General features: G+C 44.7%; 1 protein-coding gene across 3 annotated transcripts in view; it reads left to right on the forward strand.

Moving 5' to 3' along the window:
* Nucleotides 1-1,013: 1,013 nt before the first annotated feature.
* The window catches only part of LOC147446129 (ethylene receptor 2-like), a 37,032-nt gene continuing 13,453 nt past the window's right edge, over nt 1,014-24,592 (forward strand). The window contains exons 1-7 of one of the 3 annotated variants that reach the window (XM_086525430.1): nt 1,017-1,222; nt 1,347-1,587; nt 1,838-2,803; nt 2,948-3,316; nt 3,561-3,827; nt 3,940-4,067; nt 4,166-4,360. In XM_086525430.1, the coding sequence (XP_086381556.1) occupies nt 1,898-2,803; nt 2,948-3,316; nt 3,561-3,827; nt 3,940-4,067; nt 4,166-4,360 (1,865 nt within the window). In that variant the 5' untranslated portion in view covers nt 1,017-1,222; nt 1,347-1,587; nt 1,838-1,897. Of the gene's footprint in view, nt 1,588-1,837; nt 2,804-2,947; nt 3,317-3,560; nt 3,828-3,939; nt 4,068-4,165; nt 4,361-24,592 lie in introns of all 3 variants that reach the window. The other 2 variants (XM_086525431.1, XM_086525429.1) reach the window with 2 other exon arrangements.

Raw genomic sequence — 24,592 nt, forward strand, 5'->3', positions numbered from 1 at the left:
GATCAGTGCTAGAGAGGCTTGAGAGAGCCTCTTTGTTTGTGAATTACTTCCAGGTTTCTTTGGCTATATATATTGCAACATCCTTTCTTTAGGCCGCTTGCTTTTTGTGAGTATGCAACCAATTGGTGGGTGGGCTATGTCTTTGCCTGTTGTTAGTAATAAAAAGGCAGCAAAGTTAGTGTCGTAATAGTATATTTCTCATGGAAAGAATCGTGAAATAAACAATGAATTACTTGGAAGCAAGAGATGAGCTCAAGTAGGAAACAATACTTGCTCCTAACACACAAATGAGCCAACACGGATTCTTGGCGTAGGACAATTGATGCACGGCCTGGTTATTTGGAGTTGATCAAGGTTCAAATCCGAGATGTCAGTGTCTCTAATGTGGGACATGTTGACTTAGATTCTTTGTTACATTCATTTTGCACGAAAAACGTGGAATCCAATCAGATGATAAGTGCGCAGCTCTGTCTCTTAGGCTAGGTTCAAACGAAGTGACGGAAGGGGGATTAACAGGTTAGTGGCTCCACTCTGTCAAACGCTGATTGGAGCAGCAAACAAAACTTGGTTTCGGCGCCCATGAAAATTTGGGCAAGCCTCCCCCCCGTGAAGATTGCTTCTTCCACCCCTTTCTCAACATGATGTGTGGAGGATGTTGCTGGATATGGAGATCGCTGGTGTGCAAGCTCCCGTTTACTAGATGAAGAGCATGTAAGGAAATTTGCCTCCACATGTTGTGAACGAGGGGGGAGGCAACATTTGAAAGGCCAGCTGCTGCTGCCGCCAGCTCTGTCTGGATCCAACCTTATTTCATCAAGAAGGGTATCTCGTTGTGCATCTTTTGCGACCCTTTGAGCCCAACCAAAGGTGTTCATGGGAGCTCAAACATAAGCCTGCACAATCTTATCGTCTCTTAGCATTGGGTGAACTCATGTGAAACGGACACTTTGTCCTAAAGATTTCCTCTTATTACAGCTTGACTAGTGTCCTCACCAATTGTAATCTCGAGATGCTGAATTTGGGAAATTGGGTCAGTGCACTGAATTGGGTTCTCTCAACACACCCGCGCACACACAATCCTCACCTCCACCTACCTTCCTCCTCTTCCCCGTGAGGCTGTACAGGTCCTTCGCTTCGTCTGCAAATCTCAGAAAGTTCACTGTGTGTGTCACTCGCGCTTTTGAGAACCTTTTTCGGGGCTCATTCTCTTCCATCCTCCTGTGTATGTTTCTCGCCTGGATGCCCTTTCATGGGCATCCTTCTTGCTTTGAGGAAGCACAGGCTGATTTACAGAACTACATGTAATCAAGCTCTACAGTTTGAATCTTTTGCACTCTTTGCAACAGAGGATTGTTGAGGGGACTGCAGAAATTGTTCAACCCAGCAAGTTCACCCTTTGAATTCAGAGACATCTTCACACACAACAGCAGGTCTGCAACAGGGTCAGGTTTCGAAAGCTCTTACTCCTTATCGGGAAAAGGGTCTTCTGAGATACTGACCTGGTGACAAGAGGGTAAAATCTCCCCCAGACCGTATGTACAACAGTCTCGTGCAGAAGGTTGCACTTGTCATCATGGTATTCTGCAGGTTAGTTGTTTGCACATGTTCTAGAACATTTCATCGCCATGCACATCGTCTGTGCTGATGATTATTTTTTGTCGAGGTGCTGAGCAAAAGGTTCTTGTGGTGTAGTGCGTTTTATTAATGGTTTATTAATGTTTTGGACTCTGTTTTGATGTATCATTAAATTTGCGTGGTGCTCTGCTTAATTTGAATTGAGAGATAGGTGCTTATCTCCTGATGTGGAGAGGCTCATTATGTAGATCCTTGTTTGCAGAGTATCTTCCCCACCCCTTAGGTTGTGCAGAGTTTAAGTTCCTCCTACTTCTCTATAGTAATGGATCATTGCAACTGTGTTGAGCCTCATTGGCCCCCAGATGATCTGTTTATGAGATATCAGTACATTTCAGACTTTTTCATTGCATTGGCATATTTCTCTATACCCTTGGAGCTTATCTACTTCGTCAAGAAGTCAGCGGTCTTTCCATACAGATGGGTATTGGTACAATTTGGGGCCTTTATTGTTCTTTGTGGTGCTACACATCTTATAAGTCTGTGGACTTTTACGACTCATTCTCGTACAGTTGCTTTGGTGATGACGGTTGCAAAAGCATTGACTGCGGTTGTTTCTTGTGCAACCGCACTTATGCTTGTTCATATTATTCCCGATCTTCTAAGTGTCAAGACAAGGGAACTGTTTTTGAAGAACAAAGCAGCAGAGCTTGATCGAGAGATGGGACTCATCCGAACACAGGAAGAAACTGGGAGACACGTGCGAATGCTCACACAGGAGATACGGAGTACTTTGGACAGACATATGATCCTGAATACTACTCTTGTTGAGTTAGGAAAAACCTTGGCATTAGAAGAGTGCGCATTATGGATGCCAACAAGGAATGGGCTTGAACTGCAGCTCTCTCATACTCTGAGGCTCCACAAACCTGTTTCCATGACGGTGCCTATTCACCACCCTACCATCAAGCAAGTGTTCAGTAGCCATAGAGCAATGGTAATATCGCCTAATAGCCCTGTAGCTGTAACACGCCCCAATGCTGGAAAATATATGGCTGGTGACGTTGTCGCCATGCGTGTACCATTACTACATCTGAATAATTTCCACATAGCAGATTGGCCAGATCCCTCGAAAAAGCCTTATGCACTCATGGTTCTGATGCTACCTTCGGATAGCGCTCGCAGGTGGCATGTACATGAGCTTGAACTTGTGGAGGTTGTGGCAGAGCAGGTAAGTCCTTCAACATCAATTTTGAATTGTTGAGATTTGTCAGCCCTCCATAAAGAATGTGCTTCAATTTCCTGATTTTACAGTGTGTAACAAGTTATATGGCATCCTTCTCAGTCAAGTTTGATGTGTTCAAATGATTTTTAGGTAGCTGTTGCCCTTTCACATGCAGCCATTCTTGAAGAATCAATGAGGGCTAGAGACTTGCTTATGGAGCAGAATGTTGCTCTTGACATGGCAAGGAGAGAAGCTGAGACCGCAATTCGTGCACGTAATGACTTTCTGGCTGTCATGAATCATGAGATGCGAACTCCAATGAATGCTATTATAGCTTTCACGTCTCTTCTCAAAGAGACAGACCTGACTCCTGAGCAGAGGTCCATGGTGGAGACAGTGCTCAAGAGTAGCAATCTTCTTGCTACTTTGATCAATGATGTGTTAGATATGTCACGCCTTGAGGATGGAAGCCTTGAATTGGATATGCAGACTTTCAACTTGCCAGCAGTGTTCCGAGAAGTAAGTATAATCTGGTTGTGCTATATATGTGTGTGCGTGTGTGTATACATAAGTATATATACATATATATATAAGTTCTTGAACCTTCAAGAATCCTGATTCCTCTGTGAAATTTAGGGCCAAACTAGAACCCAAAGGTGTACAACACAGAGTGTCTCTCATGGCTGCAAACCTTAGGCTAAGTGAGTTTAGGATCCAAGTCTTTGTTTCTAGTCTGTCTTGATTCTTCGATGCTGTGTTTCAGGTTTTGAACTTGGTAAAGCCTATCGCCTCTGTAAAGAAGCTGGCAGTCACTCTGCAACTAGCCCCAGATCTTCCTGAATATGCGGTGGGTGATAATAAGCGACTAATGCAAACCACTTTGAATGTGGTTGGTAATGCAGTAAAATTCACGAAAGAGGGCAGTGTGGTCATCACTGCTTGCTTGGATAGACAAGAATATCTAAGGGACCCTCGCTATCCAGACTTTCGACCAGTTTATGACAATGGATCTTTTTTTCTTAGAGTGCAGGTGAAGGTTTTATGAGAGGCGCTGCAGCTATTGGATTGCATTCATTGTTTTCTTATCTTGTTTTAGAATTAACCATATTCAAGCTAAATTTCGTTCTTAAAAATTATTGCAGGTCCGAGATACGGGAATTGGTGTCATCTCTGTGGATATTCCTAAGTTATTCAATAAATTTGTTCAAGCTGATTCAGCAACCACTAGGAGCTGTGGAGGGACTGGACTTGGGCTAGCCATTTGTAAGAGGTGAGTAATGTCAGCTGAAGGGCATTTTTACAAAAATGTTAGTTCCTTTCAGTACTATATTGTTTGATTGCTTCGGCACATACGTGTTGCTACTTCAGGTTTGTGACTTTGATGGAAGGTCATATTTGGATTGAGAGTGATGGGTTGGGAAAGGGGTGCAATGTTACTTTCATTGTAAAGCTGCAGTTTCCAGAGTTTTCAAATGACATGCAACAACTTGCCATTACTGCTCCGCTAACCAATATGTGGACGGACTTTACAGGAGTTCGCATCTTAGTCGTTGATGATAATTTGTGAGTCAACTTATCTACCATTGTCTGTTATTTCACATTCCTGTCCTCTCTAATTGTGAGCATTCAAGTAGGTTAGTAGATATTTGAAGTTTTTGTCTAAAGTTGTATTTTTCATCAGCAGAACAGACATCCACTGTTTTCTGGGATTTCAACAGGGATATTTTATTTACCTTACCGTACATAGCTTGCCTATCAACACTGCCAAGTGCTGGCTATTGTGAGTTTGGTCTGGGGATGGACATTCAAAAATTGGCAAGGGGGCCTTAGCATTTCAAGGGGTCAACCTGATTTTCTTGGCAGTTGAATCCTTTTTTTAGGGGCGGGGGGGGGGGGGGGGGGGGGAAGATAAGAACACTCCCTCCATGTGGTCCTTACAGGGGTATTGCATTCCTTGTACATAGGGATCGCCTTTCCTTATAAGAAACCCAATGAGATATGTTTCCTTTTCGTAATGGTGCTTGGGAAGAAGCATTGTTTTTTCGTACCTTGGTCTAACATTAAACGTAGACGGGTATGAAAGTATGATTTGAGCCTTGAGTTGGATCACAGGAAACTGTAAATTTTTAGCAAATTTAAAGGAGTTCTTAGTCAAAACAGATTGCATGAGAAACACTAAACACAAGCTACAATAGGTGTACCTGCTCTAAATTTCTCCCCCCACCATTGATCACCTTGATACATTCGTTTCTTCTTTCTTGCAATTGGTTGAGCAATGTATTTGATTTGGACTTTAGTTGTGAACATCATGACTTAAAATGCTTTGCATACCCACGTCATGTTTGATATCCCTCTCTATGGGGGTCATTTAGCCTTCTTGCACCTCTATCACTACAAGGATGATACCAATTGATGCTAGTTGTGGCTCTTGCCTAAATCGATTGTGGACAATTCTGCTTCGAGTAGCTATCACCATTCATCAATTGCTGACTTCGTTTGTCATTCTAGCCTTCAAAGATTATTTAGCATTTGTGCAACAGTATTGGGGTACATACCTTTTTAGAAGTTTTTTGGGGTCCCCTCTTTGTTGTAAGTAGAATTAGGTTTTTCGACTTTCAGTGTCACAAATTGATGCTGTGGCATGCTCGACTCGGAAGATGTTTGTCCGAGAGGACAATTGGGGGTTAGGGTTAAAAACCTAACCCCAAACAACTTTACAGATTTTGGCCCAAATTTCTGTAAACGGTGATGATGTGGCAAGCTTTACGGACACGTCTAGAAATTGCAGTGACTTTATGGAAAGACCAAGCCAAGGAGTATGAGTACATGGAGAAAACCGTCATTTCACTAGACATTGTAGGTAATCTGAAACAAAACCGCTCCATCTCTTCCAGAAAAGGAATCTTCTGAAAAGAAGCAACCGACAAAAAGGTATCCTAAAATCGTTGGAAATACGTAGCCAAGGTAACGTCTTTCCACAATTTTAGACGGTTACATGCTATAATCACATCGTTACAGTGAAAAGTAACACTTCAAAAAGCAACATATGGCACCCTCGGGCTTCAGCGCAAAACGCATGGGACGAGCCAGCATCCAAGTCAATGAGAAAGGAGTCTTCTAAGGAGGAGAAGAAAGGGCAAGAAGGAGAAGAAGAAATCTAAACTGATAGTAGAGCAGGCTGCTTAATACTTCAAAGAGAGCAAGTGTGATGGGCTCAATAGGGGTATATCTTTGCGAAGTGTCCCAAGAAAGAAACGACGAAAACAGTTGATGAGAAATTAGAGTTTTTTTCACAAAGTGATGATGTGGCATGGCCTAAAGGACAGAGCCCTTACGGATGGTGTCTGAAGCACTCTGGAAGAAGCGAAAGAAGTTATACCAACTTGTCGATTATGGCCAAGAGGCCCACATAGGATTAGGATAAAAACCTAACCTATTCCAACTTATGAAACCTAGCCGAGGGGCCTAACTTTGTGGTATGCTGTACAGACGCTTTGCGTTTTGCGGCGGAAATCGTGAAGCACAGTTGACGTGGCAGCTACATACGGACAGCCCATGGGGAGCCGAGAGAAGCTTTTAGAATTGCAGCTTTTTATGAAAGTGCTTTTGAGTTTGGCCAAGGCCTTCATAAGTGTGCCCAAGGCCTCACTTCTGCTAAGTTTTTGTGTGGGAGCACTGAGAAGAGGAGGACCTTCAGACATTGTACTTTGAGAAGCATAAGAAAAACGAAATATCGAGAAGGGGCGCCAGTCTTTGGGGTCAGTGCATCTGTAATCACTTTTGGGGAGGGATCGGACGGAAATACAGAGATAACTGCAAACTTCATTCTTCACAATACTTTTAACACTTTGAATAACTGAGAGAGAGACACTTGGCGGAGTTTCGAGCCAAGACGTATTGGCCCCAAAGATTGCTCCGGCTCCCAAAAGCTCACATATAATCTACCCACAACCAATGTAAAACGCAGCATTTCTGTACAGTAGTCCCATGTCATCAGCCAACACAAAAAGCGGATTGTTCGTATAGCTGTCACAAGATGGGCACCATGTGCCAATAGAAAAGAATAGACTGAACAGACTTTTAGCACTTTAATAACAACTGAACTGAAAGAGAGACGACACGCGACACGGAGTGGCGGAATTCCACCCCAGAGAGTAGTATTGGCCCCAAACCTTGGTGCCCCTTTTGGTATTTCTTTAAATTGCATCATCAAAGTACAAGCTAGTACTCCATTCTCTGCACCTTCGCCCAGAAGTATGTCAGAGAATGAGCCCATGGCCTCATATTTAAAGGCCCTAGGCCCAAAAGCAGTTTACATAAAAGCCTTTAAACTCAAAAGCATCTGGTCCAAAAGCAATGCCCAAAAGCTGCTAGCATAAATCTCGGAAATCTGTACAATTGCCACGTCAGCAGTCAACGCAAAAAAATTCGTACAATCTACCACGTCATCATGTCAACGTAAAATCCGGTTTTTTCGGACAATTGCCATGTCATCAAGTCAGCGCAAGTCCTTCTGTGTGTGCGGGTCCTGCTTTATTTATATGCCTTTATGTCACTTGGGCCCCATCGGACGGGGTCCTATAAGTTGGTAGGACTTCTTCTTCTTTTGCTGTTGCTTGCTCTTCTTAGGTTTTAGGCTCCTCGGCCGTGATCTAAAGGTTGGCTCTGTTCTTCACTGACTTGACACGTCAGCAATTTGTGACAATAGCAGTGCCAGGTCAGCAGGCCAACATAAATTGTAGAGAATCTGTACAGGTTGACATGTGGCAAGAGTGCAGATCGTGGACGTACATATTGATGTGCCACCCCGTCATATTTTATGTGAGCCCTTGTGTGTGTACGTGTCCTCAAACTAGGTCCCTCGGATGAACTTTATAAGTTGGAAGTACTTTGTTTCTTCTCCTTCTTTTAGGTTTTAGGCTCCTTGATCAGTTCTTGCAAAACTCAGTCAAGTTAGTTCAAGACTTAGATATCCTAACATCATGCAGATGACATTGATCATGGCACATAGGATTCTTGCTTTGACCAAAGATTGGCTTGGACCACCTTCCTAGGGAGACTGAGTCTGGGGAGGGCCAAACGAATGCATTTGGTTGATGGGTCTATGATCTCGATGTAGAAACCTAACCCTAAAACTGGTTACATATTACCTTCTAAAATCAAAGCAATCGTGCTCGATTGCAGGGTACGAAAATGTTCACACTTGTAACATTCATGGAACTTTAATTTTCTCAATTGATTATTTAGTCATGCATTCTTGTGTCATGATGGCCATGCACACAAAAGCTAGCTGCAGAGTGTCACAAATCGATGACGTGGCTACCCTAGGCATGGACAGTCCCCGCATGTGCAGACCCAGAAAAGGACCTCCGCTCAGCTGCTCTGGGAAATGCCGCTGCTGAAATGTTGACGTGGTTGCACCGTACGGACAGCTCCTGGAATTTGCGGCGAGTTTCACGGAACGCTGATGTGGTAGGCTGCAGCAGAGTACGGCAAAGAGCAAAAGCATGGGCTGTTTTGGCTACGCAGACGGGCTGCTTTTTCCTACACAAATTTAGCCAGCTTTTTGATATGCAAGAGAGAGAGAAAGAGAGACTTGCTTTATTCTAGCTCAAGAGAGCTTGTAAGAGAAAATTGAAAGTGCTTTATTGGACATCTTTTGATTTTCAGCTTTTGGGCTCTGCTTTTAGCATCCCTTGTAAAACCTTTATAAGAGTCTTTGCGGCGCAGAGTCTTGAGAGTGAGTCCCGACGGTTTTCTGACCCCAAACTGCCTGCTGTTTTTGGCATGAGAAAGACAGTATCAGCGTTTTTAACTTTCAGCCCTTAGCGCATCAGATCCACAACATTTCTGGCACTACGACGCAGTAGAAGGACCACCCCAAGTTGGTTGCAGATGCTTCCGCATTTTCAGCCATAAAAACGCAGCCAAAACAGTCATTTTCAGCCACCGAAACAGTCCCCGAATTCAGCGATTAGAAGATCTCAGATTTCAGCCCATCAAGTCGTCGTCGTCACCACCGTCGTCGTCATCGGCATGCATCAGTCCATTGCATATGCATTGTACACCTTGTGCAATCAAAGTAGACCACTCTCGCCGACGAGAGTGGGGCCTTCGAAGGAGCGTTTTACAACCTCTCAGGTGTCGTATCTCTTCTCTCTCCTTCTCTCAGTCTCATTCACTTGCACGCACAGTATCTAGTCACTTTGTTCGTGACCACAACACTCTACAAGACGGAAAGCTCTCTCTTTCCCTAAAGAACTAAAAGGAACCTTGAGCAATAAAGATCACTAATCTTGAGAAAATACAACATTCATTCCACTGCACCTTACATTGGTATCAGAGCTTTGGAAGTGTTCTGCATTACTCAAGGAAAGAACCACAAGAACCACAAGATTTTTTTTTTGCTTGTTGCGATCGCACGAACCAAAGTTTACTTGGTCTTGGCAATTCCTAATCATGTTTTGTTGAAGAGTGACAGGAATCCCAAGGAAGAAGGGCTTATCCAGCCTCCTCTTGTGTCTCTTTTCACTCATTGAGAGCGGACCGTGTACTTAGCGGCCGGCCAATCGACGTGAGGTTGGAAAAAGCAACCTTGGTGTGAGTGCAAGGCCGCCAAGGGGTGCACCCGTAGAAAAGGGTAGAACTCGGGTGAAGAGAAGATCCTTCTCAACGCGATTTGCAAGCGAAAGAAAACCTCTAAAACCCCAAGAACCCAAGACCTTCAAGACTCAAGCACCTCAAGAACCTCAAGAAACCAAGATTCTCACGAATCAAGGACCTCAAGAACCTCAAAGACCCTCAAGAACCCAAGTTCCTCGCGAGCTTAAGACCCCAAGATCATAGTGCATAGTCGTCACCCGAAGCGGAATGGATACAGGTGATGAGCATGAGAGAGGCGACGAAGACTCGTCCCCACCCGGAGATGATTTTTCCAACCCTCCCCCTTCGCCATCTACGCCACGAGTTGTCCTCACTCCTAAAGAGATGATGGTCAAGTCGATGTTGGACATGATGGCACAACAACTAGAAACGAATCGAGTTGCATTGGCACAACTCGCAAGCAAAGCAGAAGAACAAGCAGCAAAGGACCGTGCACAAGAAGCCAAGGATCGTGAGCGCGACGAAAGAAACGCAAGATTGGCCGCACAACAAGAAGAAAATCGACTTGCTTAGGAACGTGAGCGCATTGCTCTCGCCGCAAAACAAGAGGAAAATCGACTCTCTCTCGAACGCGAGCGCGATGAACGAAATGCACGAAAAACAGAAAAGGACGCCGAGTGTGAAGCTCAAAGAGAGCTTCGCAATCAAGAATTTATTTGCCCAAATCCTAGCCTCGAAGACCGAACCACCCAAAGATCGTGGGAGTTCGTCAAGTGGCCCAAGCCACGACGTGGATTCCAACCATCCAGTTACAGAAAAGTTGACTTTCAGTAAGTATGATGTTAAGATGGATGCTGTTGTTATTCATTCTTGGTTGCATCAATTTAATGTTTATTTTGCGACAACTAAGAAGACAAGCATCAGCAAAGTTTTAACGACAGCTATGTACCTTGCCGGTGATGCCATTAATTGGTACCACGCATGGCAAGAGGCACAGCTAGCCGCGCACCTAGAGGCAGCTGACGATTTCACGCCCCTCTCTTTTAGTTGGGCTGATTTCCAAGACAAGCTCAAGGCGCGGTTTATGCCACCTCAGTACCTCGCACGATTGGCGCTCTCTCAAGCAAAATGGTATGTCGGTCATGTTGTTCTCTAATCGTGTTTTGCAGCTAGGTACCCAACTACGCATGTCGGATGAAGAGCGCAAAGAGGGTTTTCTCTTTGGATTGGATGAGTATATCAAGTACGATGTCGAGGTACTCGATCCAATCGATCTCAACAAGGCGGTAGCGATTGCTCTCGCACAGGAGATGAAGCACAACAAGGGGAAGCCCAAGGAGAACAAGACTTCCACAAGTACCTCGCAGACTCCTCAGAACGGTAAGAATGATAACTCTTCTAACCAATCTTCCAACAATATCTCAACAAAGAATTCTTCCAATGAATCTAAGGGTAAGGCTAACACAATTGCTAAACCTAAGCTTACTCCAGATGAAAAGGTAGCACAAGGAATTGTAGGAGGTTACATCACTTCGGAAGAACAAAGCACTTATTCTAAAGAAGGTCGTTGTTTTCATTGTTACATTAAGGGTCACATAAAAAGAACATGTCCTAAGCTTGAATCGAAGGAATCTAAAGAACCCACAGTACCCACTACATCTGTCAATGCAATGAATGATAACACGATTGTGCCCAAAGTTTCTCAGGACCCTCCCATTGATGATTCTCTCATTAAATGTTATGGTCGTACGTCGGGGCACCGTTTTGTCATATTGTTTGACCCAGGTAGTATGCATGATGTGATCAGTCCCTCTCTTGTTGAGAGAGTCCGCCTCGAAGTAAGTCCGAGATCTCCTATCGAGGTCTCTAGCTTTCGTCATGGTATGGACGCTCTCATCACGGAGGAGTGCCTTGATGTGTTATTTGCAATTAAACAGACTACCTTCACTAGAAGATTTGTTGTTTCTCCTCTCTCAGGATGTGATATGATTTTGGGCATTCGATGGTTTCGTGATAATGACGCTCTCATGGATTTTCTGACTAACACTATAACTCTCAATGCCAAAAGTGATTCTCCTATTGTCATTCATGGAGAGGACATTGCTCATTCTCCATTTCTCATTGCTAATATGCAGGACAAGATTGACAAGATTCAGGAGAAGGAGATTCTCTCAGTCTCTTTTTCTCCACATCATGATACACAAGATTTGCATGATTATGAGAAGCATGATGATTTGAATGATAATGCTTTGCATGATGATTTGGATGACAAAGATAAGCATGAGGACTTGCACGAAGATGATGTGTTAGTTGATGCTTTTCCTAGCGAAACTAACCTCGTTGTAGATTCGATCAATCACGAAGATCCGATCTTGGCTTTCGAGTCGAGGTCCAAAGAAGTTAAGAACCCCCACAAGACGATTCGATGATTCAAGAAGAAGGGATCTTGGCTCTCGAGCCTTGGTCCAAGGAACCATCACAGGAAGTATTATGTGCTCGCATGATTGATACGCACGCATTGTTCGAGTGTTTCATTCGTGACGGTTTTCTGTATTTTAGTCAGCATCGTTATGTGATCCCTTTTCCTAGGCATGACATATTGTATGTTGAGCACGTTTCTATCATGGATGCGCACGAATGTATGGGGATTGTTCATGAAAAGCTGAAAAGTTTGTATGTAAGGAAGTCGCATTCCATGTCTCTTCCTTGGCATGACACAGTTTCCGAAAGAGCACATGATAGTATGAGCACCAAGCATGGGCATTTCCATTATGATTTGCCACAGTCGAATGATTTCGATCAAACAGAAAAGATTCGACCTCATTGTTTGCATGTGTTTGATGAACGGGTTGTCACTCCGTCTCTATGTTCATCTACATTGCATATGCAGTCTTTAGACAAGACAAGATTTTTTTCCTTCACTTTATATGGAATGGGTATGTTCATGGTTTTGTGTTGGAGATGGTTTCAGGAATTTTCAGCCATGGGGATTCTTGAAGACGGAAGAAGCAGAACTCTAGACGAAGTTGAAGCATCACAGGAGCCACCGAAGACTTTGAGTCGCTTTCGGCGCGGCCCAAAGAAGCAAGCATTGCAGACCTTTATGAAGTTCAAGTACCGCACGACCCACACATCAGAGTGGGCCGGCGAAGAGTCCCTTCCAGGATTTCGGATGCTGTTGGCTATCTCCCTCGACGCCATATAGTTCGGTACCAGTACCTCACTTTGAAAAGGAGGGGATGTCACGTGACACATCCCAACCCTATGCGTCCGTGGACGAGCTACACCACAGCAGGGTTGAGTCAGTCCAGTCAGTTTAGATTAGCAGTGATCTGGCCCTTTTGTGAGTCTATTCGTAGACCGTGTGTGCCCAGTCGCTTAGCATAGATGCATATCCTCCGGTTGCACACAGCATGATCATCGAAATTCCCATCAGAATCCATTCGCATCAGTTAGGGGAATTTTCCAGTGCATTTAGTCTGTTTTCCTATTTATTGGTTATTTCACTTATTATTTTTAAGTGACTTTCCAACAAAAGTAGGTAGGGCAATTTTGCTAAGTTAATATATAAGCAAACCCAAGTTAGCACTTTCTGGCAGAAGAGGCAGCAGGAGCTTCCCGCTCAACAGGCAACTTCAGCAATACCCCCCAGTAGTAGACCATCGCCATACTCCCACCTCTGGCATTTTCTCTCTTGCAGTCATCGCCATCAATCACAGTGCCCTAGCGTTAGCAGATTCTTGCAGATCAGCCCCACCCTCCGTGTTTCCCGTGACAGAATCACTTTAGCCCTTAGCGTTTTTGCAGCAAATTACTAACGCCAGGATCTCAGCTACAAAGCCCAGCGTTTTTGGTTTTCTGACCCCAAACTGCCTTGCGTTTTTGGCATGAGAAAGACAGCATCAGCGTTTTTAACTTTCAGCCCTTAGTACATCAGATCCACAACATTTCTGGCACTACGGCGCAGTAGAAGGACCACCCCAAGTTGGTTGCAGATGCTTCCCCATTTTCAGCCATAAAAACGCAGCCAAAACAGTCATTTTCAGCCACCGAAACAGTCCCCGAATTCAGCGATTAGAAGATCTCAAATTTCAGCCATCAAGTCGTCGTCGTCACCACCGTCGTTGTCATCGGCATAGTCCCATTGCATCAGTCCATTGCATACGCATTGTACACCTTGTGCAATCAAAGTAGACCACTCTCGCCGACGAGAGTGGGGCCTTTGGAGGAGGGTTTTACAACCTCTCGGGTGTCGTATCTCTTCTTTCTCCTTCTCTCAGTCTCATTCACTTGCATGCACAGTATCCAGTCACTTTGTTCGTGACCACAACACTCTACAAGACGGAAAGCTCTCTCTTTCCCTAAAGAACTAAAAGGAACCTTGAGCAATTAAGATCACTAATCTTGAGAAAATACAACATTCATTCCGTTGCACCTTACAATCCCGTATCCGTGTGAAAATGTCTGCAAATCTGTATCTGTGGCATACTGATCGACCGTATCCTCGAAGCTCCTATGATGTATCGCGGAAATAGCCAGAACCGACGACTTTCGAGACAAAGCATCTGCCACCAAATTCTTCTGTCCCTGCACATGGATAATTTGGAAGTGAAACTGGGACAAGATGTTCGCCCACCACATTTGCTTTTCCGATAGCTGCTTCTGTGACAAGAAGTAGTGTAAACTCTGATGGTCTGTAAAGACAGTAAAATTCACTCCGAGTAGGTAATGCCGCCACTGAGTAAGAGTGTGGATAAACGCCAAAAGCTCTTTCTCATAAATCTGTGCTGTCAATTCCGGCCTTGGGAACAATTGGCTCTCGTAAGCAATGACATGGCCTTCTTGCATTAAGACCGCACCCAGACTACGACCACAAGCATCACAATATACTCCAAATGACTTCTACAAGTCCGGCAAAGTCAAAACTGGTCCTGTAGTCAATTTCTCTTTCAATGCCTGAAAGGTAGTCACCTCTGTGGGTCCCAACGAGAAAGGGACTCCTTTTTGTGTCAAGACATGCAAATGGGAAGCAACCTCTGCAAACTTTCTAATGAACCGCGTGTAGTACGAACACAATCCCAAGAAGCTTCTAACTTCATGGACATTCTTCAAATCAGGCCAATCACGGATAGTCTCTAACTTGGCCGGATCCATCTGCACTCCTGCTGCTGAGACAATGTGTCCCAAAAAGTGTCTCCCTGGTAGGAAAAATTCACTTTTCTTCGCATTAATCACTAACTTGTGATCTCGTAATGCCTAAAAGACGTAAAGCAGATGTTCTCTATGTTCTGCCTTATCCTTGGAGAAAACAATGATGTCGTCAAAGAAAGTGCCAACAAATAGTTTGTACTCTGAAAAAATCTTGTCCATCATCCGGTTAAATGTCGCAGGAGCGTTGGTTAGGCCAAAAGGCATCACCAAAAACTCGAATAACCCAAAAGTCGTCCGAAAGGCCGTCTTGTAGACGTCTCCCGGCGCGATTCGGATTTGATGATATCCCGATCCTGCTAAAGCACGAGGATCCCTGAAGTCGGTCAAGTATATATCATTGATTCTAGGAATGAGAAATCTGTTCTTGATGGTGATTTTGTTGAGAGCTCTATTGTCACGTGCACATCTAACCCTATGTGCATGTGGAGAAGCTACTTCATAACAAGGGTTCAGTTAGCCTAGCTTAGGAAGTGTATTGGCACTTTTGTGAGTCTGCTCGCAGACCGTGCATGCCCAGGCACTTAGAGTAGATGCATATCCTCTGGTTGCACGCAGCATGATCATCAACATTACCATCAGGATCCATCAGGAGCATTTTCCAATGCACAGAACCTATTTTCCCTAATTTAACCATTTTTCACTTATTATTTTCAGGTGACTTTTGTTGGGAACTGGGTAGGGCAAATGAGCCAAGGCAATATAAAAGAAAACCTAGCGCTAGTGCAATTTGGCAGAAGAGGAAGAAGTGCACAGGCAAGTAACTTGCAGAAGGCATCTCTCTCTCTCTCTCTCTCTCTCTCTCTCTCACAAGCAAGAACCCTTAGCGTTTTTCACCAAGCAAGCCAGCGTTTTTTCAGCAGCCACTCCATCGCCAAGAACCCCTCAGATCAACGTTTTGAAGCCCAGCACTTCAGCATTTTCCAAGGACAGCACTGAAACGTTTTCTTAGCCAGCAAATTAGTGTTTTTGATGCAGCAAATCCAGCGTTTGATCCAGCAAATTTAAACCAGCAAAGGCAGTGTTTTTGAACTAGCAAGGGCAGCCTTTTGCAGCAGCAGAATCAGCGTTTTAGCAGCAACAAAACTCAACGTTTCCTGCAGCAATTCGGCAGATAGATCCAGCGAGTGCAGCAGATAAAGAACAGCCTGAGAGGAGCATTTTCAGCCATACGTCGTCTCCAACCTAGACACACATTGGATCATAGCGTCACGCCTTGCATCAGTATCTTGTACCAGATTTGTGCAATCAATAGCATAGACCTCTCTCGCCATCAAGAGAGGGGCCCTTGGAGGTGGGTTTGACAACTTGTCTGGTGTCGTATTCTTCTCTCTCTCTCTCTCTCTCTCTCTCTCTGAGTCTTAGCACCTTCATTCACAGTGTTCACCACTTTGTTTGTGTCCATTGCACTCTCTCACTAAAGGGACGGAAGGCTCTTCCTTCGTAAGTAAAAAGGAACCTTGAGCACAGTTCGGAGCATTCATCTTGAGCAAAGTTCAACATTCACTTCCGTTGCACCTTACATTGGTATCAGAGCTTTGGCAGTGTTCTTTATCACTCAAGGAAAGAACCACAATAAATTATTTTGCTTGTTGCGCTCGCACTTAACCCAAGTCTACTTGGGCGTGTCGATTCCTAATTGTGTTTTGAAAGAGTGACAGGAAACCAAAGAAAGAAGGGCTTGTCTAGCCTCCCCTTGCTCTCTTCTCACTCATTGCGAGCGGACCGTGCACTTAGCGGCCGGCCAATCAACGTGAGGTGGGAAAAAGCAACCTTGGTGTGAGCACAAGGCCGCCAAGGGGTGCGCCCGCAAGGAAGAGTATAGCTCGGGTGAAGAGAAGATCCTTCTCTAACACAGATTACAAGCTAAAGAAGAACCTCAAGATTCTCAAGAACCTCAAGAACCCAAGAACCAAGACCCACAAGAAGCCCAGTTCCTCGTGAATTTAAGAACCCACGACTTCAGTGTATGGTCATTACCCGAAGCGGAATGGATACTTCGCATGGAGGAGATGAGAATGGCAGTGGCGAAGAAGAATTTTCCCCACTAGGAGGTTTTTATGACCCTCCCCCTTCCCCATCTACGCCACGGATTGCACCAACTCCTATGGAGGCTTTGGTCAAGTCGATGATGGACATGATGGCACAACAACAAGAAGCGAATCGCGTCGTGAGCGTGAACGCCAACACAAACAGGAGACCTTGGACCGCAAAGCGTGTTTGGCGGCTGAGGAACGAAAAGAAAGATCGACAAAAAGCCAAGGAGCATGAACGCCAAAACAGACAGGAAACCTTGGATCGCGAAGCGCGCTTGTCAACCGAGGAACGAAAAGAAAGAAAAGCAGCACGACAGGAAGCCATGGAGCGTGAGAGTAGCTAGTGCGCTTGGCGGTCGAAGAAAGATAGGCAGAGCGTGAGGCACAGAGAGAACTACGCATGCAAGAGTTGATCCGACAGGTTCTCACCTCGAAGTCCGAGCCAACCAAAGATGTTGGTAGTTCATCAAGTGGCGCAAGCGGAGATTCGGACTCCAACAACCTAGTCCTCGAGAAGTTGACTTTCAGTAAGTATGATGGTAAGATGGATGCTACTATTATTCATTCTTGGTTGCATCAATTTAATGCTTATTTTGCGACAACTAAGAAGACAGGAAATAACAAGGTTTTGACGGCAGCTATGTACCTTGCTGGTGATGCCATTAGTTGGTACCACGCATGGCAAGAGGCATAGTTGATCGCGCACATAGAGGAAGCTGAGGACGGCATGCCTCTTTCGTTCAATTGGGCCGACTTCCAAGACAAGCTCAAGGCGCTGTTTATGCCACCCCAGTACCTCGCACGATTGAAGGACGATCGATGCGATCTCAAGCAAAATGGTATGCCAGTTATGTCTTTCTCTAATTGTGTTTTGCAGCTCGGCACTCACTTATGCAAATCGGATGCGGAGCGCAAGGAGGCTTTCCTTTATGGATTGGACCAGTATATCAAGTTTGATGTGGAGGTACTTGATCCAATCGATCTCAACAAGGCGGTAGCGATTGCTCTCGCACAGGAGATGAAGCACAATAAGGGAAAGCCTAAGGAGAACAAGACTTCTCAAGGAACCTCTCAGACTTCTCAGAACCCGCATAATTGTAAGAACGGTAAGAATGGTAACTCTTCTAGCTTATCTTCCTTTAACCCTTCGGAAAAGAACTCTCAAAATGAATTCAAGAGTAAAGCTAAAGCACTTGCAAAACCTAAGCTGATGTCACGTGACACATCCAACCCTATGTGTCCGTGGACAAGCTACAACATGATCAGGGTTTAGTTCAGTCCAGCCAGTCTAGATTTAGAAGTGATCTGGCTCTTTTGTGAGTCTGTTCGCAGACCGTGCATGTCCAGACACTTAGTGTAGATGCATATCCTCTGGTTGCACACGTCATGATCATAAGCATTCCCATCAGAATCCATAAGAATCCTTCAGGGGAATTTTCCAGTGTATTTAACCTATTTTCCCTATTTTTGACATTTTTCACTTATTATTCTTAAGTGACTTTTGTTGGAAAGTAGGTAGGGCAAATTGAGTAAGTTTGTATATAAGCAAACCTAGACTAGCACTAAATGGCAGAATAGGCAGCAGGAGCTCCACACTCAACAGACACCTTTTGAGCAGAACCCCCCCCAAGAGACCTAGCGTTTTTGGAGCAACTCCAGTACCTAGCGTTTTCAACACTAGATCAGCCTGCGATTTGCACTTGCAGATTCCGGCGACATCAGATTATCAGACCAGCCTAGCGTTTTGCATTTGCAAGACAAACGACGACAGATTCCAGATGTTCAGCCCTAGCGTTTTTGCATCTGCATCCAACCCTAGCGTTTTGCAGATTCTCCGCGACGGAAACTCAAGGAACATCAGCGTTTTCAGTTTTCAGCCTTTAGACATCGCAGAAGAACCCTCGAACCTCGCAGATCTCACCTTCCTGCAACAGTTCCTCGCCGCACGGTCAGATCCTGCAAAGTTTGCAGATTCAGCCCGGAAAACACAGATTTCAGCATCTGCGTTTTCAGCGCGTTGTCGTCGCCTCGTCGCCATCGCCGTCGTCATCAACATAGAGTCAGAAAGAATCAACAGATAAAGATTTGCAGACTTCAACCATTTGCGTTTTCAGATTTCAGCCCGTCTCATCGTCGTCGACATCGACGGCAAGTCCAAGCATTGTAGAGATTTGTGCAATCAATAGTAGACCACTCTTGCCATAGAGAGTGGGGCCTTCAGAGGAGGGTTTTACAACGTCTCCAGTGTCGTATTCTCTTCTCTCTCTATCTCTCAGTCTCATACACTTGCACGCACAGTGTCCATTCACTTAGTTGTGATCATAGCACTCTCTCATTAAGAACGGAAGGCTCTCCCTTCCATAAGAACAAAAGGAACCTTGAGCACAGTTCGGAGCACTCATTTTGAGCAAAGCGCAAACATTCATTCCGTTGCACCTAACAACTAACCCCGGATGAAAAAGCCGCACAAGAAATTATAGGAGGATACATAACGGCTGAAGAACAAGTGATTTATGCTAAGGAAGGTAGATATTATCAGTGAAACATCAAGGTCACATTAAGAAGGCTTGTCCTAAGACAGCCCCACCTAAAGAACCTAAGGCACCCACAATGAAGTGTCATGGTCATGTGAAGGGTCAACGTTTTATTATATTGTTTGATCCAGGTAGTATGCATGATGTGATAAGTGCCTCTCTTGTTGAGAGAGCCCGCCTAGAGGTTAGTCAGAAATCTCCTCTCAAGGTCTCTGGCTTCGCTCCCGGTATGGACTCTCTCATCAGGAAAGAGTGCCTTGATGTGTTGTTCACAGTTCAACAGGTTGCTTTCCGTAGGAATTTCTCGTGCCTCCTCTTTCAGGATGTGATATGCTTTTGGGCATTAGATGGTTTCGGGAGCATAACTCTCTCATTGATTGGAAAGCCAACACTCTCACATTAAATGCCAAGAGTGACTCTCCCATGATCATTCGTGTTGAGGAGGGTCTGCATTCTTTGCCTCTCGTTTCTCATGTGCAGGCAAAGTGTGAATTAGGACGAGGAGCACAAGCGGCATTCATCTATGGTGCTCCCGTTACCCAGAGCATTCAGGCTCCAGACAGGTATTCCGCTTTGTTTACCAAGTTTAAGCATCTTTTTTTGCAGGATGATCTTCCACCCCGTCTCCCACTCGAGCGGCCGGAGGACCATCGCATCGAGCTTATGGAGGGGGCACAGCTTGTGAGTAAGGCTCCCTACTGTTTGAACAAGACACAAGAGGAAGAGTTAGAGCGACAACTCACGGAGTTAGTGGCTTGAGGATTCATCCGTCCGAGTATAAGTTCTTTTGCTGCTCCTATTTTGTTTGTCCGCAAGAAAGATGGTTCGTCTCGTTTGTGTGTTGATTACAGGGCATTGAACAAGATGACCGTCAAGAACAAGTTTCCAATGCCTCCCATTGAGTATATCCTTGATAGGCTCAATGAGGCAAAGGTTTTCAGTAAGGTCGATCTCACGAGTGGATACCATCAGGTGCAAGTATTCAAAGGCGACATCTTCAAAATTGCTTTTCGCACAGAGCAAGGGCAATGGGAGTATGTGGTTATGCCTTTTGGATTGACAGGTGCCGTGGGTACATTTAATTGTCTCATGGTAGGCCGTTTCGGTGATATGGTTGGTGTATGTGTGTGCATAGTTTTTTTCTCATGCGCATGGTTGGCCAATCATGCTTCCTACGTGTACGAGCCCGATTGGAGTACGATTGGGGTTTCCATATGTAGGGCAACGATTTTAAAAACTGGCCGGTTTTTGGGCGTTTTTGAACCGGATAGGCATTTCGCCCATGTGCGAACCCTTTGCCCTATAGTGCTAATACAATATGCCAGGGAGCGTACATTTGACACGCTGTCCAACTTAAAAGACCAGAGACCAATCACTAGAGAGAAACCAGAGACTAGAGAACACAGAGCAGATAAGTGACAGGTCTATACACTGCTTTGTGACTCGCGCTCAAATCTCGAAGCTCTCGCGTACTAAACAAATGTGAGCGTTTAAATTCAGCAGAGAATCGAGATGGGCCGAGCCAAGCGTCCCGAGTGGCAATATAAGGTAAAGCGTTAGGCAAAAGGACAATATAAGGTAAAGCGTTAGGCAAAAGGACAATGGACTTGCAAATGTATCTATTGTGGGTATGCTTGGGACGGGGGTCCTTATCGTATTCAGGCACATTTTTTGGCCATCGCGGTTGTGGTGTGGGTCCATGCGATAAAGTTTCTGAGGAAGTTAAAGAGGTTGTCAAAAGGTTGCATGCAGATGTATTGGGTGATGGACAGGACCCAAATGCATTTGTGGATACTTTGGTGGATGATTTGGGGGTGATACCTCTCAATCTCATGCAAGTGGATCGCATGCATGTGCAAGTGGCACTTAAAAAACCAGTGTGGGATCCTCAAGCAAGAAGAGGAAGGTTGCACAAGTAGATTTGGCAAGTGCATTTGGCGTGCAGACACGCAAGAGAGCAGATCAAGCGTTGCACAAGTTCTTTTATGCAGAGGATATTCCTGAATGGAAAGTGAGGAGTCGTTTCTTCTTGGATATGGTGAAAGCTATTGCGCAAGTGGGCTCGTCTTATGTGCCGTCCTCCTATAATGCTTTGCGCACCACAGAGCTTAATGATGAGGTCAAATGCATTGGTCATGAGATCATGGGTGTGCGCGAGAAGTGGAAGAAGCATGGATGGTCTGACACTAGACGTAGGCCTATCATTAATTGTCTTGCATGCTCTATACATGGCTCTGTGTTCTTGAAATCAGTGGATACATTTGGGGAGACAAAGACGTGAGAGTTTATTTTCAAGCAGCTTAAGAAGGTGATTCTTGGGATTGGACCCTCTAATGTTGTGCAAGTATGCATGGATAATGCAATTAATTGTGTTGGGGCTGGGAAAATGGTTGAAGCGGAGTGGAAACACATTTTTTTCACCAGATGTGCATGCCATTGCTTGGACTTGTTGTTGGAGGACATTGGGAAGCTCCCTTGGATTGCGAAGATCCTTGAGGATGGCACAAAGGTCGTTACATCCGTCACGAGGAAGTCCACTGTCTTGGCATTGTTTCAGACACTTAGCAAGAAAGATTTGGTGACGCCTGTTGCCACTCGTTTTGCCTACGACTACATCATGCTTGTCAGTCTCGTGGATGACAGATGTATGCAAGGTGTGCGCAGGCTTATGATTGATCCAAAATTTGTGAGGAGGAAGACCTTCAAAACTGTAAAGGCCACAATGGTCTCTGACATTGTATTTAATGCATCCTTTTGGCAAGAGGCCAAGTTGATTTTGAAGATTTGTGCCCCCATCTTGAAGATCTTTTGTTTGGCTGATAGGGAAGGAGCCACCATGGGGCTTGTATATGAGCTTACAGATCGCATGGTTGAGCAAGTTCAAAACATGCAAGGTGTGGATGCGGCAAGGATGCAAGAGATCAAGGACTTGTGTGTTGACAGATGGAATATGATACACACCAGTGCATGTTGTGGGATACTCGTTACATCTTATTTGGCAGGGAAGAGGACAGTACAGTGATAGTGAGGTTGATGATGGGTGGATGACATTCTTGAACAAGTACACCAAGGGAGATTTAACCATGCAAGGTATCCTCAATGATGAGTTGGACACTTTTATCAATGAAGGAAAGACATATGCTCATCCTATTGTGAAGGATCCAAAGAGAATGCAAGAGGGTGTGAAATGGTGGGAGACTTTTGAGGCTTGCATGCCCACATTGCAAACTCTTGCTCTTAGGGTGCTTTCTCAAGGGACATATGCCTCTTCTTGTGAAAGAAATTGGAGCACCTTTTCTCATTCACACTAAGAGAAGAAATCGGCTACTCCCTGCTCATACCGAGAAGCTTGTCTCTATACACACCAACTTGAGGCTCTTGTGCAAGATCAAAGATCGCGGCTATGAGAGGATTGAGGTCACTTTGGAGATGCTTAACAAGAAGAAGGATGAGGAGCGTTTGCTTCAGTTGCAGGAGATTCAGGAGGCTATTGCACAGAGTACAAAGGGCGTTGTGGAGTCTCCTCTTCCGATTGCCATGCCTAACGATATTGGGATATCATGCTCCATCGTGGAGGTCCACGAGGATGAGGATGAGGATGACGATGACGATGATGATGACGATGATGATGATGATAAGGATGTGACCTACGATGAGACTCAGAGCTCATCATGTTTTGCTCTAGCCTCGGTTCTCTACTTATGTTTTGGTTTTGGTATCTAGTAGACGCTCCCTACTTATGTTTCGATTTTGGTATTTAGTAGCTTGACGGCTTTACAGTCTAGACTCTAGTAGTCTACTGTCTACTTATGTTTTGTCATTTGGAGTCTACACTCTGTGACTCTTGTAGGTTTTGGTCCTTGGAGGCTCCATATTTTGTCATCTCCTGCTTTTCTCTAGTATGATTCTAAATTCTAATTTCTACTGATCTTATCGTCCGAACGGCGAAGTCTATGATGTTTAAACTTTAAAGTTTTAATGTATTCTGTGGTTTTGTGTTGCTCCAATGCTCTCTGAGTCTCTAGTGTTTTAAACTTGCATTCTTTGGTTTTTGTGCTACTCTCTAGTGGGTGCCGTATGGTATCTCACGTATGGAATCTTCAGGGGGTCTGAACCGGGCTTCCATACCCGCCTGCGTATGCCGCATGGTTGACGTTAGAAAAAAATGTCTGTGCTCATCTTTCTTGATGATATTTTCATTTTTTGTGCATTGTGGGAACAACATGAAAAGGATGTCGAAAGGTTACTAACCCGTTTGGATGAGTGTCAGTTGTACATTGCAGCTAAAAAATCTGACTTTTTTCTCACTGAAGTTACTTATCTGTGTTATATCATTTCTGCAGAAAGTGTTAAACTAGACCCCGTAAAGGTGGAACAGGTACATAATTGGGATTTGCCCAAACTTGCATATGATGTGCGTTCTTTTCTTGGGTTATGTCAAGCATATAGTTCGGATATAGAGAATTTTGCACGCATTGCCGCACCTATGACTGGTGTTTTGAAAGGGGTAAAGACTCATCGTCAGTGCGTAGACTTGCCCGAAGCAACCGTTGAGGCTTTCGCAGCTCTTAAGGTTTCGGTGACAGAAGCACTGTGTCTTATCCTTGCCTCTTGAAATGACCCCTTTGAGGTATGGACGGATGCGAGTAATGTCGTCATAGGCGTTGTGTTTCAGTAGCATGGTCGTCCAGTAGCTTTCCTTAGTCAAAAGCTCAATAGTGCAGAAAAGAACTATTCAGTTTATGATAAAGAACTTTGTTTGTCATTCACTCTCTTGAGCATTGGAAGCATTTTCTGTATGGTAGAGAGTTTACAGTTCGCACAGTTCATCAAGCCCTCAATGGCTCCAGTCTATGCCTAGTGCACATTGGAGTGATCGCCAAGCACGGTGGTCACAAATATTTGAGCAATTTGGAGGTTTGATTGAGTATGTGCCTGGAAAAGCTAACCCTGTTGCAGATGCGTTGAGTCGCAAAGGATAGATTTTGGCTCTTGAGTCAAGATCCACAGTTTCTATTCGGGTGTGTCTTTCGACAGCATAAAGAACCAGTATGCGGATTCCGAGTTTGGTAAGCAATGGTTGTAGGCTCTTGCTTTCAAAGGGCCAAGCAACTATCTCATTCGTGATGGTTTGTTGTATTTTTGTCAACTTCTATGTGTGTTGTCCTCTCTCAGGTCAACCATATTGCATGATGCACATGATTCTCTCACGGGTGGGCACAGGGGAATGAACGCTACTTTGAAAAAAATAGAAAGATTATTTTATTGGCTTATAACGCGAAAAGATGTGTTTCGTTATGTCACACAGTGCACTATATGTCAAAAGGTAAAAGCTTCTCGGGGTAAGCAGCAAGGTCTCTTACTTCCATTGCCTATTCCGATGGACCTTTTCAAGATATTTCCATGGATTTTGT

The sequence above is a fragment of the Adiantum capillus-veneris genome, chromosome 12 (genome assembly GCF_014529385.1).
Source record: "Adiantum capillus-veneris isolate H3 chromosome 12, ASM1452938v2, whole genome shotgun sequence".
Taxonomy (NCBI): Eukaryota; Viridiplantae; Streptophyta; class Polypodiopsida; order Polypodiales; family Pteridaceae; genus Adiantum; species Adiantum capillus-veneris.